Genomic DNA, 18,601 nt, shown 5'->3' with positions numbered 1-18,601 from the left:
AGAGCAAGATTCAGAATCACTCACCAGGGCTCTAGAAATCCAAGTTTCTAATCCCAACTTCCTTAAAATGGGAACTATAACTGGGTTACAGGAGGCAAAGTCTATGTGTCAAACGGTTCACTTTCTATTATGGACTTTTACTCAATTACAGAAAGAAAACTGCACACTAACAAATAATTCTGTCATGTGACACACTCTCCATGTCCACTTCTGCAGTTGCCTCATTCCACTTACAAGACATACTTCACGACTTATGGTCAAAGCCCACTCTTCAGAGCTCCTCATCACTATGAAAACCCCCATGTGGTGCTTCTACAGAGTGTATTTCTGTACACAGGGAAAGGCTGCCCTGGAAGGACCCGCTTGCCCCCCAGCACCTGCTTAGTTGCAGAGAAAACCTAGGAGAACACACCAGGCAGAGGTCTCACATCTACAAGCCCAGAGATTTGCATCTGTATCCATGCTGCGTCTGCCCCAGGATTCCATGGGACCTCCAAAACATTTCATGAGTCCTAAATACTTCAGGCTTCCCTGGGTTTTCTAGGATAACAAAAAGAACAAAGTCCCAAACTTAAGGAGGGGGCTAGGAAATAGCTAAAATCTTAATACCAGACAGCTAAAGGCAGAGCAGGATTAGCCATACACCGTGTCAACACTTATTACGTTATCATGTGCCAGGTACCCAATGAGCTGCAAATGTGAAGCACTTCTTCTCACTGAGTCACTCCAAGCAACTTCCTCAGCAGGAATTAGTATCTCCTTTTGCAAAGAAGGAACTGAGTCTTAGAAAGTCTGAATCACAAAGCTAGTCCCAGTTCCTTTACTTACTATGTGACCTTGAGCAACGTATTATATAAAAATCTCAAGGCACACTTTCCATAACCATAAAAGGGAGACAATAATATTATCTACATCATAGAATTGTTATAAGGACTAAATGTAAAATGCATGCAAATCCCTTAGTGCCCGATACGGTAAATGACTAATAACTATAAGTAGCAGAAGTAATTGTTATCTAAAAAAAAAAAAAAAAAAAAAAAAAGAAAGAAAAAAAAGACAAAGAAAAAAACAATAATAATGGTAGCAGTGATAACCAATATTCCTATATGGAAATATGGAATGGCAGAGCTAGGATTCAAATATAGGTTTTTCTGATTCTAAAGACCTTGCTCTTAATTCTTCCAACTGCAATATAGTCCTTAGCTAACAGGAATCAAGATGCATGAATGGATGGATGAAGGGAAGGGAGAGAAGGAGGGAGGGAGGAAGAGCAAAGGAAGAAGAGGAGAGAGGAGGAAAGAAGAAGGAGGTGGGTAAGAAAAAAGTCAATCAATATTTGATAAATACTGATACACACACACACACACACACACACACACACACACAGAGAATTGTTTTCTTCAGGAAATGGTAGTCAGCTTTCTTTATTTCAAAGAGGTAATATGCACATGTTGCATTAGTTCTTTAAGCCAGGTATCTTATAGACATATTGGTTTCCTCATCAACGTACCTCCAGCCCCAAGCACAGAATCCGAGACACCGAAGGTACTCAATAAATATCTGTTGACAGAATTTCCTCTCAAAGGAGATTTTGATGAGATCAGACATCCAGGTGTTCAGGCCTCCAAGGTCTCTGAGCTGGACAGCAGGCTGGAAAGCCTCCCCTTCCTGGAAAGGCCACAGAGCAGCCCTGCCTAAAGAGGCATGTCCCCCGCACCCCAACCCTCAGGTTGGGCTGTCAGAACCACAGCCTAGGTCTCTTCGAATTTACATTTGCAAAGTGAGGTCTTCAAGTTACAAGGAAGGTGAGAGGTAGTCACCCTGGATGGCAGTGAGGGGGTACTATTGATGCTAAGAATGAAAAATTCAGAAGTCAGTGAAAGGAGGAATAAAGATTTTGCTGGGTATAGGACAATAATTTAGACTATCTGACTGTGATAGAGATAACATATTTCATTCACAAAGCTTTTTCAACCTCCTTCTGGACTATGACTAAAGGAAAAATCTCCTTCCAAAAATGAAAGGGATCACAATTTAATTTCCTCTTCTCCTTGAGAAAAACACACAAGAACACAAAACAAAGTAAAAGAGGATTTCTTAAAATTTTCTGTCAATAAAAGAAAGTTATTAAAGAAGCAGAGAGAGGTTTAAGTTTTTCCACAGGGAATTAAAGGATACTATTATGACTTCAAAACTTATGTGTTAAAAGACCTTTGAATTGATAGATTTAATCGTGTATGAAATTAAAATGAGGTGTTATCTTAAAAGGCTGAATTTATTTTAGTACAATTTGGGCATTTTAATATATGCCCAAGGCTGACTGTTTATCAGAGCTGGCATTTTTAAAATAACAAGGGATGATGCTAATATTTTTTTGTAACAAGATTTGTAATTTATGTAGCAGGAACAACTTAATGTGCCGGTGATTTGTCCTCCTGCATCTGTAATTGATGACAAGGCACTAATTTTTACACATCAAAGAAATTAAACCTAGCTTTCCTGTGCATTATTGACCTTTACTGTACCCAACGTGGTTCAGAAGAAAGAAATTATACTGCAGTGAAGTTTCGTATTTTCTTTCTGTATTGGATTTCCCTCAACAGTTGCCCAAAAACTGCTAATCAGTGAATAATATTTCATGTTTAGGGGATGATGTTCCCATTTGATGTGGGGGGAGAAAAGCAAAAAAGAAAAACAGTTTGAAAGTAGTCATTCTGCCCAGATATTACTAAATTTATCATCCAAAGATGCCAAACCTCCTCAACAGGAAGTTTATCCAGGCCAGAACAGAAAAATCAAAACAATTGGTGAGATCCTACAGAAGTAGGTGATCCTGGAGATTTATTTAACAAATATTTCTTGAGCACCTCTGAAAGCCCAGCACTATTCTGGCACTGGGACATATCAGTGCACACTTCTGACAGAAGTCCTGGACCATGTGAAGCTCACTATCTATTAAAGGAAGGCATACAAATTTTGTGTGTGTGTGTGTGTGTGTGTGTGTGTGTGTGTGATCTCAGATGGTGACAGAGAAAAACAAAAAAGAATTGGGGATAAAGAATCAAGGGAGAGGCTGTGATTTGAGCAAAAACCTAAGGGAAGTGAGAGTAAACTGTACAGATATCTAGAGAAAAAGTGTCTCAGGATGAAGAAAGGGTATCTCTATCCAGAGATGGAGAACACGCTGGGGAATGGGGCCCTAAGAACGACAATGAGAATAGCATGACTGAGGCAGAGGATGGAAGAGAGAGTAGGAGGTGAGGTCAAGGGTGAAAGAAAACATTCTGATAGTTGAACCCACCCATTAGCCTTTTAAATCCACAATAAAATCTGTGAGGTCTCTGCCAATCTCCAGAATCTGGCAATCCCTCATCTCTAGAAAGCACCATATTCAGCAAGCACTTTTCTACATCCACCTCCTAAAGCTTCTACTCAGTGGATCCCTGTCCACCTTCTGGAATGACAGGGAGAGGAACTGAATCTAACTTCCTAAGACAGACCAAGCAAGCAATGTCCAAGACTGTTACCTCTTCCTACCGTTCTCTAAGAAAACCAACTTTCCCCTGAATGATACAATTATCAGTCTGCTCACTGTCCTGACACTATTGCCTGAATATATCCCAAGCATGAATGGGGCACTCACAACCTCATGCAGCATGCATTTTTCCATGCAAGTAATATTTATAGACTGTGCAAATATGGAGCAAACAGAAGTAGGCAGGACCTTGCTCAGCCTAGACCAGGGGTTCCCAAACTTGGCTGCACATTAGGATCACTGGGTGGAGGGGTGGGGGGGGCGGGGGGCGGGGGGGGCGAGGTGAGACAGGGAAAGTTAAAAATCTCAGTGTCAAAGCTGCATCCCATGCCAATTAAATTAGAATCTCTGGCAAAGGCCCAGTCATCAGCATTTTTAACTTCTCAGGAGCACCAATGTGCAACACCGGGTGCTTTATTCCTATTGCTAAAACTAACTCTGGCAGCCACATCACATGGTGCATGACGTTAATTGTTTCTGAAGTCCCCAATTTGTTTGCAAACTGAAGTTAAGCCGCACATCCTCTGTCCGCTACTGTTGCATTTTTTCCTTTGAGTCAATCAATATAAATCATCGCATTTCTCCTCATTGAACCTTAAAGGATTCGATTTAGACTATCTTTTCAGTCTACTGAGGTCCCTCTTAATCTGATTCTTAAAACAGGTATGCCACCCACAAATTCAAGCATATGTCCTCATTGTTGATGGAGATAGAAACATTGGCTAGGTCAGAATGGAGACTCATAACATTCTACTAGATACCACCTTCAAGGCTTTCTTCATCCTAGCCTTTTATAGCACCATATTTGATATTCACAACAACCCTAAGATGTTAAGTATTATGATGAAGAGGAAACAGTGATTCAGAGAAGTGAAATGATTGCTTGGGATCTCACAGGTTAAGTAGAGGAACCAAGAATTGAAGGTAGGTCTATATCTGATTCCAAGTCTTATGATCTCTTCATTAGCCACTTATCATTATTTAACTACTTGGCAACTCACCCAACTGTCTTATTACTTCAACCATTGCTTCAAAGATAGTATGAGAACTTTCCTCTTCTCTTTTAATAAAACTGAAGTGAACAGCATCAAACTTATTTCGCTGATAGTCATTCAACAGATATTTATTGAACACCTTCTATGCTGCAAGCATATTGAAAATATTGAGAACCCAGCAATGAGAAAATAGAGCAAAAATTCCTTTCATGAAGCTTAGATTATGCCAGTCATAGAAGAAAACAAAATGAATCTATCATAACCTAACCTAGGGAACCCTTGATAGCTCCTAATTATCATCATTTCCTTTTATAAGTACTCAGACATCCTCCTTTTGTGATTTACTCCACAACCTTTTCTACAATTTATATCACAATAATCTTAAGAACATCTCATGTGCTTAAAAAAACAAAAGCAAAACACAAACAAATAACAATAACAAAACACCATAGTGCTGTTAAAAAAAGAAATCAATTAAGTAATTTTAAGATCTTACTGGCTTTCTTCAGCAATTCATGAATCAGGCAACATCAAATCTAACAGATAGAAAGGAACTCCAAAGAGCTATACAAGGCAAGAGATTTTATAAACAGAAGGTAACAGAAACAGGGAAGTTGTACTAGGCAAAAAAGGTGATTAGTTATTGCAAGGTTACTTTCCTTTAGGGCATGGGAGAGGTGTATCAGACAGATGAGATGATCTGATGATTAGATGAGATGATTCCTGACTGACTTGTTTAAGATCCATTTCTGAGAGAGCTGAAATTGTACTTAAGTTTAGGTTTGAAGATGTAGGCTTAGCATAAGTGACTCCATTCTGGGTCTACTGTCTGGTTTTGAAAAGTGCTTTTAAATATATAGTAGTGAGAGAAAACCTAAAAATGTGGTTGCATCATGAAAAAGATGAAAATATCAAAGCTAGCTGTCTGTACCAGTGCTAACAGAACTTTCAACAATGATGACAATGTTCTATATCTCTGTTGTCCAGCATGGTAGCCACTACCCACATGTGACCACCACACACATGAAATGTGGCTAATGTGACTGAGGAAATAAACTGTTAATTTTATTTACTTTAAGTGGTAACATATGACTAATGGCTACCATAATAGACCACACAACTCTCAGGGAACCCAGGTGATAAAATGACTACCTCTCAAAGAGAGGATTGGGGCCGGGGGGGGGGGGGGACACAAAACAACTTATAAACTCACTCTTTACGGCCTTTGGTAATTACTTTTTCTTGGGTTTCTTTCAAAACAATCCTGAGAGGCAAGCAGTTTATTAATACAGTCATAAAAAGTATGCATTCACGTAAGAACTAAAGCAAATTATGTGGTGGTCATACATGGAACTCATATGCTTTGACTCTGCAAACACACCTCTTTCATGGGATTTTCACAATTAAGAACATGTGCCTGAATTGATGTCTGCCTTCCCTCCATCATATGGTGATGGCCACCAAAGGTAGATGTTCTCATCTTCTGGGTTATATCCAGAGAAAGTAGGCTCCTAAAGATTTTAGAGGTAGAACAAACACCTGGCATGACTCACCTCTCTAAGACATTGTGTATTTATTTGTTGTTTTAGTGTGCATGTGATTTTACAAGATTTCTGACATACGCTCAATTGGCCCGTAAGTTAGCACATCCCTGGGATTCCACTAGGAATAAGTAGAGCAAAAGAAGTATGCTCTTTTTTTTTAAGTTTATGTATTTATTTTGAGAGAGAGACAGAGAGACAGAGAAACAGAAAGAGAGAGAGAGAGAGAGAGAGAGAGAGAGAGAGAGAGAAAGTGGGGGAGGGACAGAGAGAGAAGTAGAGAGAGAATCCCTTCACTTCTGCACTTACAGTGCAGAGCCTGATGTGGGGCTCAAACTCACAAACCATGAGATCATCACCTGAGCCGAAGTCAGATGCTTAACTGACTGAGCCACCCAGGCACCCCAGGAATATGTTCTTAATAGGGCAGACACTGGCACACGTACTTCCATTGGTTACTGTGTTCACTGTTTTCAGGTCAAATATTTTTCTCTGCATAATAATACTGAGAAACAAAACCAAGGTGGAACTTCATTGTTAATTAACACAGGGTAACATAACAACCCCCAAATCAAATTTGGGTGGCTTAAAACACAATAACGATTTATTTCTTGATCACATTACAGTCTCATGTTGGTTGATGAGGGGGCTCTATTCCATGCAGTGTTTCAGAGACCAGCATGCTTCCATCTTATGTCTCCACCAGCCCCTAGGCTTTCCACTGTACCTTCTGCACCCAATCACTGGATAAGGGAAGAGAGAAAATGTGCAGCCTCATGCAGGAGGACTGTTAGGAGCCAAGTTTTGTGTTTTGTTTTTTGTTTTTGAGAGAGAGAGCACAAGCAGAGGAGGGGCAGAGAGAGAGGGAGACAAAGAATCTGAAGCAGGCTCCAGGCTCTGAGCTGTCAGCACAGAGCTTGACACGGGGCTTGAACTCACGAACCACAAGATCATGACCTGAGCCAAAGTTGGACGCTCAACTGACTGAGCCACGCAGGTGCCCCAGGAGCCAGGTTTTAAAGTGTTGTATGTCATTCCTACCGAACCCCATTGGCCAGAATTCAACCCAATAGTCCTACTGGACATCAAAGGTAAATGAGATATCCAATTCCAGGTATGTGCCCAGGAGGAAAAAGGACAGGAGTCTGGTGAACACATAGCACTGTCTTTGCCACTACCACTAATTTGGATTACTGGGAAACAGTCCAGCCTGAGTTAATGAAGTCATTCATTTACTCATTCAGTTACTCATTTCAAGCATAAGCAGTAGGTTTTGCCATTTGCCAAATGTTTCAAGCACAGAATGTGTCAGACTTTACTAAATAAGTCTCAGCTGTTTTCTTTCTCCCATCCTGTGTCTTTGACCCACCAGTGACACCCACAGATACCATCTAGCCCAGCAAGTAACTGATCAAATAGCACAAATAAAAAATTCATGACCAAGAAAATGGCCCTTATTTCATTAAACTGATAAGCTTCCTTATAACAACCCTGAAACATTTCATGATTAATCCCCAAAGAATTTACATTTTTTTTTAGCATGCACCTGCATTTCAACATGGTCTGAAAAAACACCCTCTTCTCATGGAAATCATTTTTACCCCAGAAAAAAATCTAATGGTTGAATTTGTTCAATATTGAATGGTAGACATGAAAATAAGTTCTGATGATCCCTAAATATTTGGAGATTCAAATAATCAAACCCTCCTCTTCATCATTGTCATTACCAAAATTGCCCATTAATGCTATATACAAGGTGGGTGCTTTTTTCCTGAGACACTAAGGTCTTTACTCCTCTTCATGATCCAGTTCCCAGGAATCGAAACTCTAAAACATCGGGAAGTATTTTTCAAATGATCACAAAAGAGAAGCTGCCAAAATAAGTCTCTTGATTAAAAATCAACATGATTACTACAAGCACAGGCTGGGGGCCAAGCCTGCCAAGCCCTTCGAGAATGCTGCTTAGGGGACAAATACGGTCCAGAAAACACCAATTTAATTTTAACAAAATGAGATTGCCTGGAAGCATTTCACTATATTTAACATAGGGGAGCAGTTTCCAAAAATGAGACTTAGATTTTTTGGATATAACAATTAGGACACCATCTAAGGGGCAGGATCCAAAGTGTAATTATTGCTAAATGGAGTGTTTCTCTGAGGGTGGAAACGAAGTCTTTAACATGGCTGCATGAGCCCAAATGGACAGAAAAGGTATCACTAAAATGTCGTTGTTTTATTATCCACTGGATTTGTTCAAATGAGAAAGTCCAGGAAGTGTGGGTTACTATGGAGTGAATTGTGTCCTCCCAAAATTCATAGGTTGAAGTCCTAACGCCCAAGGTGATGCCAAGGTATTTGGAGATGGGGCCTTTAATTAAAGTTGAATGGGGCCACAAAAGCAGGGCCTTAATCCAACTGGTGTTCTTACGAGAAAAGAAAGAGACTCCAGGAGTGCACAGAGAAAGAGAGCCATGTGAAGACACAGGGAGAAAGCAGCCATCTCTGAGCCAAGGAGAGAGGACTCACCAGAAACCAACCTTGCCAGCACTTTGATTTGAGACACCCAGCCTCCAGAACTGTGAGAAATAAGCCTCTGTTACTTAAGCCACCCAGTCTGTGGTATTTTATTCTGGCACCTCTGGTGGACTAATACAAAAACGAGTACAGAAAGTTTTAGGCCACATTAGTACAGATGTCCAGGTGAACAGATACATTCAGTACGATGTAGAAAAGGTCCAAGTCATAGATCTCTGAACAAAGGGCAACATCAAGAAATGTTTGCTGAATGAAATTGTACTATCCTTTCAGCATAGTAGTCAGAGAAAGGGTATTTATGGTTAACATAAGGAAAACAATAAAAAGCCTAAGGTACATGCAGCTCTCAGATACAACTACAGTGTGGCAAAGAAGGCTGCCAAGTCATTATACTGTTGACTTCCAGAAAATGCCATCCAGACTCTAAGTGGGGCTGCTCTGGGCACTGACCAAACTCGGTGGAAAATGGAGGCTGGCTTGTCAGAGTCCCTGGGGACAAGGTTATCTTAATAGAGCTAGGTTGCCTGAATACAACTTGGGGCAGCAATTGCCTAGGGAGCATGGAACTCAGCAGGCAAGGGTGTTTCAGGGGCTACACAGGCTAAAATCAGATCTATAGCACTGACTGCAAGTACCCTATTCAGTAAAGAATAACTGAGGGAACGTAATAAATCATGCTGGGCATGTAAAATGCTAGCAAATGCCAAATGGTTCTTTAACAACTTTTAAACCATTTCTTTTGGCTTCTAATGACTTCCTTCATCTTGGAGAACTTCAAGATCCCAGGTGGGTAAGCATATCTCAGCCCTCCACAAAAAACACCATCACCTCTTCTTCCATCTTTTCATCTGAAGACGCCCAGCCAAGTTAGAGCAGACCAGCTGCTGGCCCATATGACACCTTTGTGCATATTAGGAAAAGGCCCCTTCCTTGGGGATGCAGCCATGCACCAGGTGCACAACTTGGCTGGGGAAGCCCACACTGGCAGTCACCCCACCCCCCACTTGGCCCCTTGGCCCAGCTCACTTGAATAGGATGCAATCTGCACAACCATATGAGATGCTCTGATGTAAAAGAGTTTGTGAAGCCTCATGAGCCACTGTGCTCATAACAGTAAAAAGCCCGTGCTTTTACTTACAGCACAAGCTCAGTGGCTGCAAGAAGCATTCCAAGTGCAATGGATACAGGACAGAAGTAGCTATTATAATGGGCACAAATCATGAATCTGCTCTCAAGACAATGCATCTTAGCAATTTACCAAGTGAACGTTAGACTATCAGCACAGCAAATTCTAAGAAATCTTTGAATATGGAAGAATCAAATAATAAAATGCCCGAGAAAGCTCTCACACGTCAGCAAAGTGAGCCACTAAACACAAAAGCTTTGAGATAAATTCTTCTCTAAAGATGAAGCACAGGAGGTTTCTGAGACCAAAGAAACTCAAAAGTGGGCCAAGAAGAATTAAGGAAAACACCATTGAGAGAGAGAGAGAGAGACAGAGAGAGAGAGAGGGCAGAAGAGACACAGAGAGAAACCCCATAAAATCCTTATCAGCACTAATTGTCTCAAGAAATAGGAAGGGGGTGGCTATAGAACACTTGAAGAGCACATTTAATGTGAAAAACACTTATGATGTATATTATTCCAAGTAAAATGACTGGAAAATGGTGGAGGAGGATGTTAAAAAGAAAAGACAAAAAGTAAACCAATAATTACTTTAAAATCCCCATCATCAGGGTCACCGGCGTGGCTCAGTCAGTTAAGTGTCCAACTTCAGCTCAGGTCATGATCTCATGGTTTGTGAGTTCAAGCCCCCCACATCAGGCTCTCTGTGGTCAGCACAGAGCCCGCTTTGGATCTTCTGTCCCCCTCTCTCTCTGCCCCTCCTCTCCACACTCTCTCTCTCAAAAATAAATAAACATGTTTTTTAAAAATCCCCATCATCACAATGGAAAGAGAATCCTGTTACATACAATATAGGCACTCAGATCCAAGCTGAGGATAAGAATCAGAGACAGGAGCAATGACACACACTACCTTTCCCAACCCACATATGATGGACTTCTACTTGGGCCCACTCCCAGCCTTTTGAGGAGGGACTCAATGGCTTCACAGAAAACGTCCCCCAAATGCCTCCCTCAGAAAGTTAGACTAAAAGTCTTGAATTTCATCTAAAGTGGCAATTCCACTGTAGGAGCCAGACCCTGGAAGGCAGAGGTGCATGGTTTGAGTCTATGTTCTGCTTCCAGTAAGTTGTAACCCACTAGATGCTAATCCCCTCATAGACCAATCCTCCAACCAAATGTCTTGTTTGGAGCTTTTGTTGCTCAAGCAGGCATGACATAACAGTGGCTAAATTTCTGTGATACCTGCTATGGTCTGCATGTTTGTGTCTCCACCAAAATTCATATGTTGAAATCCTAACCTTCAGAGATCATGACATTTGGAGGTGGGGGTTGGGGGAGGTGCTGATGTCATGAGTATGGAACCCTCATGAATGAGATCAGTGACTTATAAAAGAGGCTCCAAAGAGATCTCTTCCCCTTCTGTTACGTGAGGATATAGTGAAAAGTCTGCAACCCAGAAGAGAGCCTTCATCCAACCATAATCGTACCCTGATCTTGGACTCCAGCCTTCAGAACTGTGAGAAATAAAGTTCTGTTGTTTATAAGCTACCCAATCTGTGGGATTTTGTTACAGCAGCCCAGTGGGACTAAGACAATGTCCTATTTTGCAACGCATTCTGATATACAAATCATTGTCTTTATAGTCATCAGGACCACCTGCAATCTGCCCATGTGCCTCGGGCCTAGAGATGCTCCCTCGAGGAAGCCAAGGTCAGCCTTCAGGAGGACAAACCCAGAGAAGAGGTCCCAGCAGGACGCCAGATGCTGAAACGGCTATCTGGGTGTATAGGTCCAGGGTCTTGGGTCCCTGTGGTATAGAGGGATAGCATTGTTTCCAGGAGAGCTTTCTCCCAGGCTCTGGGGACTCCTCATGGTGGGGAGCAGATGGGACCAAGCACTAAAGTGAGTCCCTCTGCAGCATAGGGGCAAGACTCAGGGCCTGGTTCTTCTTGCCCAGGTCTAAGGACAGTACAGCTTCTTTATGAAGCAGGTTCCAAGGTCATTTTATATGTTAGGCTTGTTGGAGCATTTAAGGTGAAAATTTAACAGTCAGTAAAGAATATGGGCCTATGGGGAATCAACACTAGAAAGAAGATAAATTCAACACTCCTTTTTTAGCATCAATTTGAAAGGGGGGCAGGTAACGACCCTTACTGTATATTCTCCCAAATGCTGCTAAAGTCCCATGTACAGGACCAGAGGGAACATATGGTGAGGTGGTGCAGCCCAGGGTTTGGTGGGTTGGGTGGGAGGGCAAGTGAGCTGGACACCATCAAAAGATGCACAGGGTCTGGAGCAAGACTGCCCCCCTATCAATCGTTGGCCAACTGGGCCATTTGGGTTTCTAATTTGTAAAACGGGGCTAGCATCTACTTTACAGAACTGCTAGGAAAATTAAATGAGACTAATTGGGTAAAATGCTCAGCACAGGCACTCAATAAATAGAGGTTGTTATTGCTAGTTACCAAAACGACAGAAAGAGGAACCAGAAGTCGAAAATAATGGATTGACAACACCCTCCTAATATGTGGTAGAAGCCACCTGAGGCTTCCTTCTTTGGGAATTCTTAAGAAATGTCAATGGGATGAAAAATAAAACAACATATTGCTTCCTCAAGGGGAGCAAGCACTGCTCCATGATATATTGTGTAATGCTGCTAATTTAGGGGAATGAAAAGTACTAAATCTGTCATATAGAGAAAGACAGGTTAACCTGAGCAAGGTGAATGGAGTCATTTTGCTGGAAGTAACCGTTTAAGTATGAGTTTAGTGGCCCAATAGAAATACGTTTACTGTTACAATTGTTGTTAATAACCGCCACCACCTATTGAGTGCTTTCTAAATGCCAGCACTCTGCTAACTGTGAACATTAGTGCTACGCCTTACACATCTCTGAAAGGTACACATGTATTTAGTTTTGCTCGAAATATTAAGTCTTCTGCCTAAAGCCATGCAACTGGAAAGTGGCAGGGGCTGGATTCAAATCCAGAAATAACTCCAATGACCATATTCCTTCTATCACCCCCATTCCAAAACCTAGTAGAGAATTGAGAGCCACTAGCCTTCAGCTGTCTCAAGCTGACAACAGACAAGGCATGATGATACTCATCGTAAAAGGTGGTATTATTTTCTGTGCTGCTCCCCTTACTTCCAAGGATTCCTTAACTGTGGCCTCATGGAACTTCATCATGTAAAACCTCAGGATTATTTTATGGTCTCATTTTTCTGTTTCTTGAAATATAACCCTCTAGAGTCCAAAGACCATGTCACACACTTTGTTATACCCTTCTCAGTAGCTAGCACCAAGCCATAACATAGAAGGAGCTCAAGAAATATCATTTGAATAAGTGAATGATGTCCTAAGAGGGAAGTAATGTAAGAACAAAATTGGGAAAATATAATGGTGATGGCTAGGGTGAGAAACATAAAGGCAACATCAATTTATTCCAAGATGGAAAATAATACTGACATTTGCTGTTTGGGGATCCATGGTCTAATCTCCTTTAACGTCCCTAGTGCTTAATCTGTCAGTCACCACACACAGATTTAGTACTTACTGCCAGGTATTCATTCTCAATTCTTTGAAGCATAAAATCGGCAGCATCGGATAATATAGCTGTGGAAATGCTTTTGGTTTCTTTGGGAGAAAAAAATATATGCACTTTCATTATTTCTCACTCCCATTGTAGATTTCCCTCCTCTTTGACCACGTAAAAGTAGCAGTAAGGGTCCCATTCATAAATGCACACTAACTTTCCTTCATAGGCTGCCAGATAGGATGAACAAGATGTTCTTTGGAAAAGGGGCTCAGGTGTCTGGCTGGCACATCACCAGGGTCACATCCTCTCCTCATCCCTGGTATCGGATCCACCACTCTTTGAGATTAGTCTTCTGTAGAACACAATGAGCCAGGGACTCACCTGTGCTTTGGGGAACACTGAGCAGGGAAGGTGGTAGACGGGGAGGTGTAGTGGCCTGCCCACCATTAGGAAGGCAAAAGGGGAGACCAGAGATTACCAATGTACACGGGGCCCCTTCTTCTAAAGCAGTCACTTTCTGCAGCATTGACATTGCAGGGCATTTGGAAGACAGGGAGCTCTTCACTCATGCAGAATACCATGGAGATACTGATGTAACATGCTTAACGTAATTGCATAAATGCTGTGGGCCCAAATCACATCGAAACTGGCCAAGCCTTCACTCAGCACACATTTAATAAATGCTGATTCTGTGCCAAGCATTGTGCTAGGGTATTGAGAATATAAAGACAAGGATGAGAACTTGCCTGCCTTAAAGGGTCCCACCATCCAGGCAACAAAAGATGATGGGAATAACAGCAGTAGTAGGGAAGTTAGAGAACTGCTAATATTTACTGAGTGCTCACTCTGTGCCCAGCATTGTCCTAAGTGCCTTTACATAAGCCACTCCATTCAAATGGGTATAAGAACCCTATGAGTTAAGAAGCTATGATTATATAATATTCCAAGGCTATTGGTACTCTGATGGAGTACTATGGAAATCCAAAGAACTCTCCAACAGCATCTCTCATTCAATTTTCTTAAAGTTCTATCAAGTAAATCTCCCCATATCCCATCCAAAAAGATGGCTATTGCCTGATTTCGGCATTAAGACACACGTTCTACAATATGGGACTTCCTGAATAGTGTACATTTGGGAAAAATGATCCTGGATATCCAGGCAATGACTTTCCCCTCTGCCCCCCACCCCTGCCACACACACACTTGTTCCCACCTCCGCAGTAAAATAAAAAGGACTCCTACCATCATAGCCCTGCCAGCCCTGCCAGCCTGGCTCCACCCTACTGCCCCTACAAACAGAAACTAAGCTTGCTTAGAAACCATATTAATGGAGCAGTTCTCAATGTCAACTCTTCCACTTTAGAATTTAGGGTAATTCTGTCAGATAAGAGGATCAAGTTTTAACCTATAATGTAGAACAAATGGTGAAAACGTATGATACAAAAAGGAATTTCCAAGAATTCCTACATCCCCATCTGAATCAGCATGCTAAATACAAATCATTTTTATTTATTCATTAAATATTTACTATTTATATTTTCTTATCATTAATTGCTTTTATTCATTTTTTGGCATTCAAACTTAGACTTTTGTGTACTTTTCCTCAACAGTTTCACAAATTAAGTCACTTTTCCCCTCATTTGATAGTAATCCTCAGGAGGGCAAGGTCTATACCACTGGTACTACTCCTTCAATGTGCATCAGAATCACCTAGGGAGGTTATAAAACTTACTAAACCCCAACCTGATCCCCAGAGCTTTATATAATTGATACTGGGTCATTTTTAGAACTCTCCAGAGCTTTGATCTAGTTCTCACAGGTGGCTGCACACTGGAATCATCTGGGGAGATTTACAAACTACTGATGTATAAGACCCTCTCCAGAGACTATGATTTAATTGATCTGAGTGCTGCCTTCATTGATCTGAGTATGTCCTTCATTGATCTCAATGTGTCCTTCATTGATCTAGGTGCCCTCTATTGATCTAAGTGCCCCTCCTTTGACTTGAGTGCTGCCTTCATTGATATAAGTGTGTCCTTCATTGATCTGAGTGTATCATTCATTTATCTGAGTGCTGCCTCCATTGATCTGAGTGTAGCTTTCATTGATCTGAGTTTATTTAGCCTGGGTCTCAAAATTTTTCTAAAGTTCTCCAGGTGACTACTTTGAAGCCAAGGCTGGGAACAACCTTATATTCCTTTGACATATACCCTAAGACCTAGCCCAGCATTTGCACATGGATGAGAGTCATTAACTTTTTTTTTAACATATAATAACAGTTTCATTTGAAATATTCTAAACTCTCATTCTACATCTTCCCACAAATTAATCAGGACCAATAAAGTGTAATTACATGTTAAAAGTACTTACTGTGCGTGGATCCCTATAAAGCTAAAGACCTGATTATCTTAGGAAGTATATCCTTACTTGACAGGCAATTGCTTCACAATTAAGATGAACTGAAGAACATTTAGATCTCCGTATTTAACACCAATGGCCCAAAGGGCATGTCAATATATACTTAATAAATCAGTACTTAAAAAATGCAACGCACTAAGGCCACATACAGATGACTTGCCTACATTTTAAGACACTGGGCAGATTTTTCATAGAAAACACTGATCTCAACATCCAAGGCTGCCTGGTTTCATCAGCATAGAACAGGCAGTCTCTGATTGCAGACACTTCACACTTCCCTCCTCTCATTTCATGTTATGTAATATCACATCTACTTCCATTACCAACAACTTAACCACACATTCTTCAGTACCTCCTGCAGAGTTTCATGGAAGCCATGACTTGAGGACGCTAAGGCAGAAGGACTTGGAAAGGGTGGGGGTGGTCTTCACTCTCACTTGATGCTCGGCCTTCTAAAAGCAAAGCTTAGGGCTTCCCCCGTATATTCCCCCTCCAAAACCTTGCAGAGGCCTTACACAAAGAAGGTTCACAATAAATACTTGTGTGAACTTCTTTAAAGCCTTAGAGCTAAATATATATGTCTGTATTTGCACATATGTCTATACACACACACACACACACACACACACACAATACACGCATAATCCATCCATACCACCTTAAAGGACTGCCTTAGAAACATCGATTTCCCCCCACTCTCTAGGTAAAGAACATTGCCTTTGAGTTAAACTCGAAGTCAATGGTACATGTATGGCTCTGTCTCTCTGTGTGTCTTCCTTCTATTGTAGCCAGATAATTCCCCAGATTTGCCCTCTGTGTCCTTCACAGTTATCTCTGACATCGAGTCACTTTACCCATAAGGAGTGCTGAGTCAGTTAATTACCTTTGCTTTAATGGGGATTCCGTTATTTTACCAAGTCAATGCTCCCAGAGCTTTGGGATAGTTAAATTCACTAATGCATTTGCCAATATATTTTACACATGCTGAATGCCGTGTACATGGAGGTTATTAGTAATTATAAACTGGAAATTGCCAATCTGCATCCAAGGACAAATTCTTGCCATTTTGCATGTCTTCCTGTTAGCATCCCAAATGATACTGCTCAAAGGCACTCTACCACCTTTCTGCTGAGACCTCTGACTTCCTCCCATTTTTACCCTTAATTTCCCTCTTACTCTTTTAATTTAGTAGCTCCACAGAAATACAGTTTATTCTTTGTGGTCCTCCTTTTTTGAACAGCGATTTTCTCCCTACAACCTACGTGTTAGATGCCAAAGTAGAGAAACCATTATTTTTTTCTACACTCAAGAGAACTACAAATAATTGTCATCAGCGCCAACTAGCCATACAACCACCTATAAATTCAGTTTCCATCTCAATGATGAATTCTCTTTTGCTTTCAGGTTCTCAGTCTCAACATAAGGATTTAGTAATCTGTGGGGTTTTTCCCTTTCTTTTTTATACACTGCCACATTTTCAAAGGCTACTCTAGCTGAGGTATAGTAGGAGAAGCCTAAAAATTCAAGTATAATGACATTTTTATGTCACTTTCTGTGGTCCTGATAACTTCTGGGTCTCAAAATATTTGTTTTTATTAATTATAACAGCAGCTAACATTAAGCACTTACTTTGTGTCAGTACCAAGCTTTTTACCTGTATTATTTCTCCACCCCATCAACCTTGTGTATTATTATTTATTTTAGATTTTTTTAAGTTTATTTATTTTTTAGAGAGGGAGAGACAGAGCACAAGCTGGGCAAAGGCAGAGAGAGAGGGAGACACAGAATCCGAAGCAGGCTCCTCCAGGCTCCAGAGCCCGAAGTGGGGCTCAAACTCACAAACTGCAAGATCACGACCTGAGCTGAAGTTGGATGCTTAATCCACTGAGCCACATAGGTGACCCAACCTTGTGTATTATCAACCCAATTTTTTAAACTTTTTTAAAAATTTATTTTAGAGAGAGAGAGACAGCATAAGCAGGGAAGAGAGGCAGAGGGAGAGAGAGAGTCTTAAGCAGGTTTCATACTCAGTGTGGAGCCTGACTCGAGGATTGATCCCACAACCCCAGGATCATGATCTGCACTGAAATCAAGAGTTGGATGCTCAACCAACTAAGCTACCCAGGTGCCCCTAACCCTATTTTAAAAGGCACCCCTAACCCTTGTCTCCTCACATTCATGTTCTCAACACTGCAGCCAAATGATAAAGTGATTTGTCTTAAAACACTAAATAGATCCTATCGCTGCTTTCCACTCCACTCTTCTTCCTTCCCCCATCTATCTCCTTGGAAACATTAATGCTTTCCCACTGACCTTTGAGTAAGGGACAAAATCCTTAACATGACTCTGCACTGGCCCCTATCCATCCTCCAGCTTCAGCTCATAACTTCCTCCCATCTCCCTAGTTGTCAGTACTACAGCCAGCCCATTTCTGGCATGCTCCGTGCTCCCTCCTCAAAACCTCCATCTGAAGAGCTACCCTTCACCAACCTCATTCCTCCTTCACCCACTTATTCTCAACAATTCCTTCAGCTCAAGAGTTGCTTAATCAGGGAAGTCTTGCCTAACCTCTCAAAATTCATCTGCTCTATTCTAGCACCAGGACCCTCTCCTCTTCAGCCCTTAACACAGTTGGAATTTGACAACTTGGATTCATACCAGCAAGTGCTAGACAGGCGGCCCTGGAGGTGTGGTTCTGGGGCCAGCATCATCAGCATCATCTGCGAACTTGCTTGAAACACAAACGCTGGGCCCTCACCCCAGAGCCACTAAATCAGAAATGTGGAGGCAGAGTGCAGTAATCTGTGTTAGCAAGCTCTGTAGGTGATTACGATGCAAAGTAAAATTGTAGAAGCAATGTAGACTGCAAGCTCCAAGCCAGATTTTTTGGATCATCGATGGATGAATGAATG

The 18,601-nt window shown here is 41.4% G+C and overlaps 1 protein-coding gene across 3 annotated transcripts in view; it reads right to left on the bottom strand.

The window, feature by feature from the left end:
* Positions 1 to 18,601, bottom strand: part of ST6GALNAC3 (ST6 N-acetylgalactosaminide alpha-2,6-sialyltransferase 3) — a 535,567-nt gene that overhangs the window by 393,745 nt on the left and 123,221 nt on the right. Inside the window, exon 1 of one of the 3 annotated variants that reach the window (XM_030326308.1) lies at positions 5,912 to 6,177. The exons of the other annotated variants lie outside the window; for them this stretch is intronic. Coding sequence (XP_030182168.1) covers positions 5,912 to 6,076 — 165 coding nt within the window. The 5' untranslated portion in view covers positions 6,077 to 6,177. Of the gene's footprint in view, positions 1 to 5,911; positions 6,178 to 18,601 lie in introns of those variants that run through there. 3 annotated transcript variants of the gene reach the window in all.

Source organism: Lynx canadensis, chromosome C1 (assembly GCF_007474595.2).
Source record: "Lynx canadensis isolate LIC74 chromosome C1, mLynCan4.pri.v2, whole genome shotgun sequence".
Taxonomy (NCBI): Eukaryota; Metazoa; Chordata; class Mammalia; order Carnivora; family Felidae; genus Lynx; species Lynx canadensis.
Note: the sequence above shows the minus strand (reverse complement) of the source record. Positions and strands in the feature narration are given on the sequence as shown.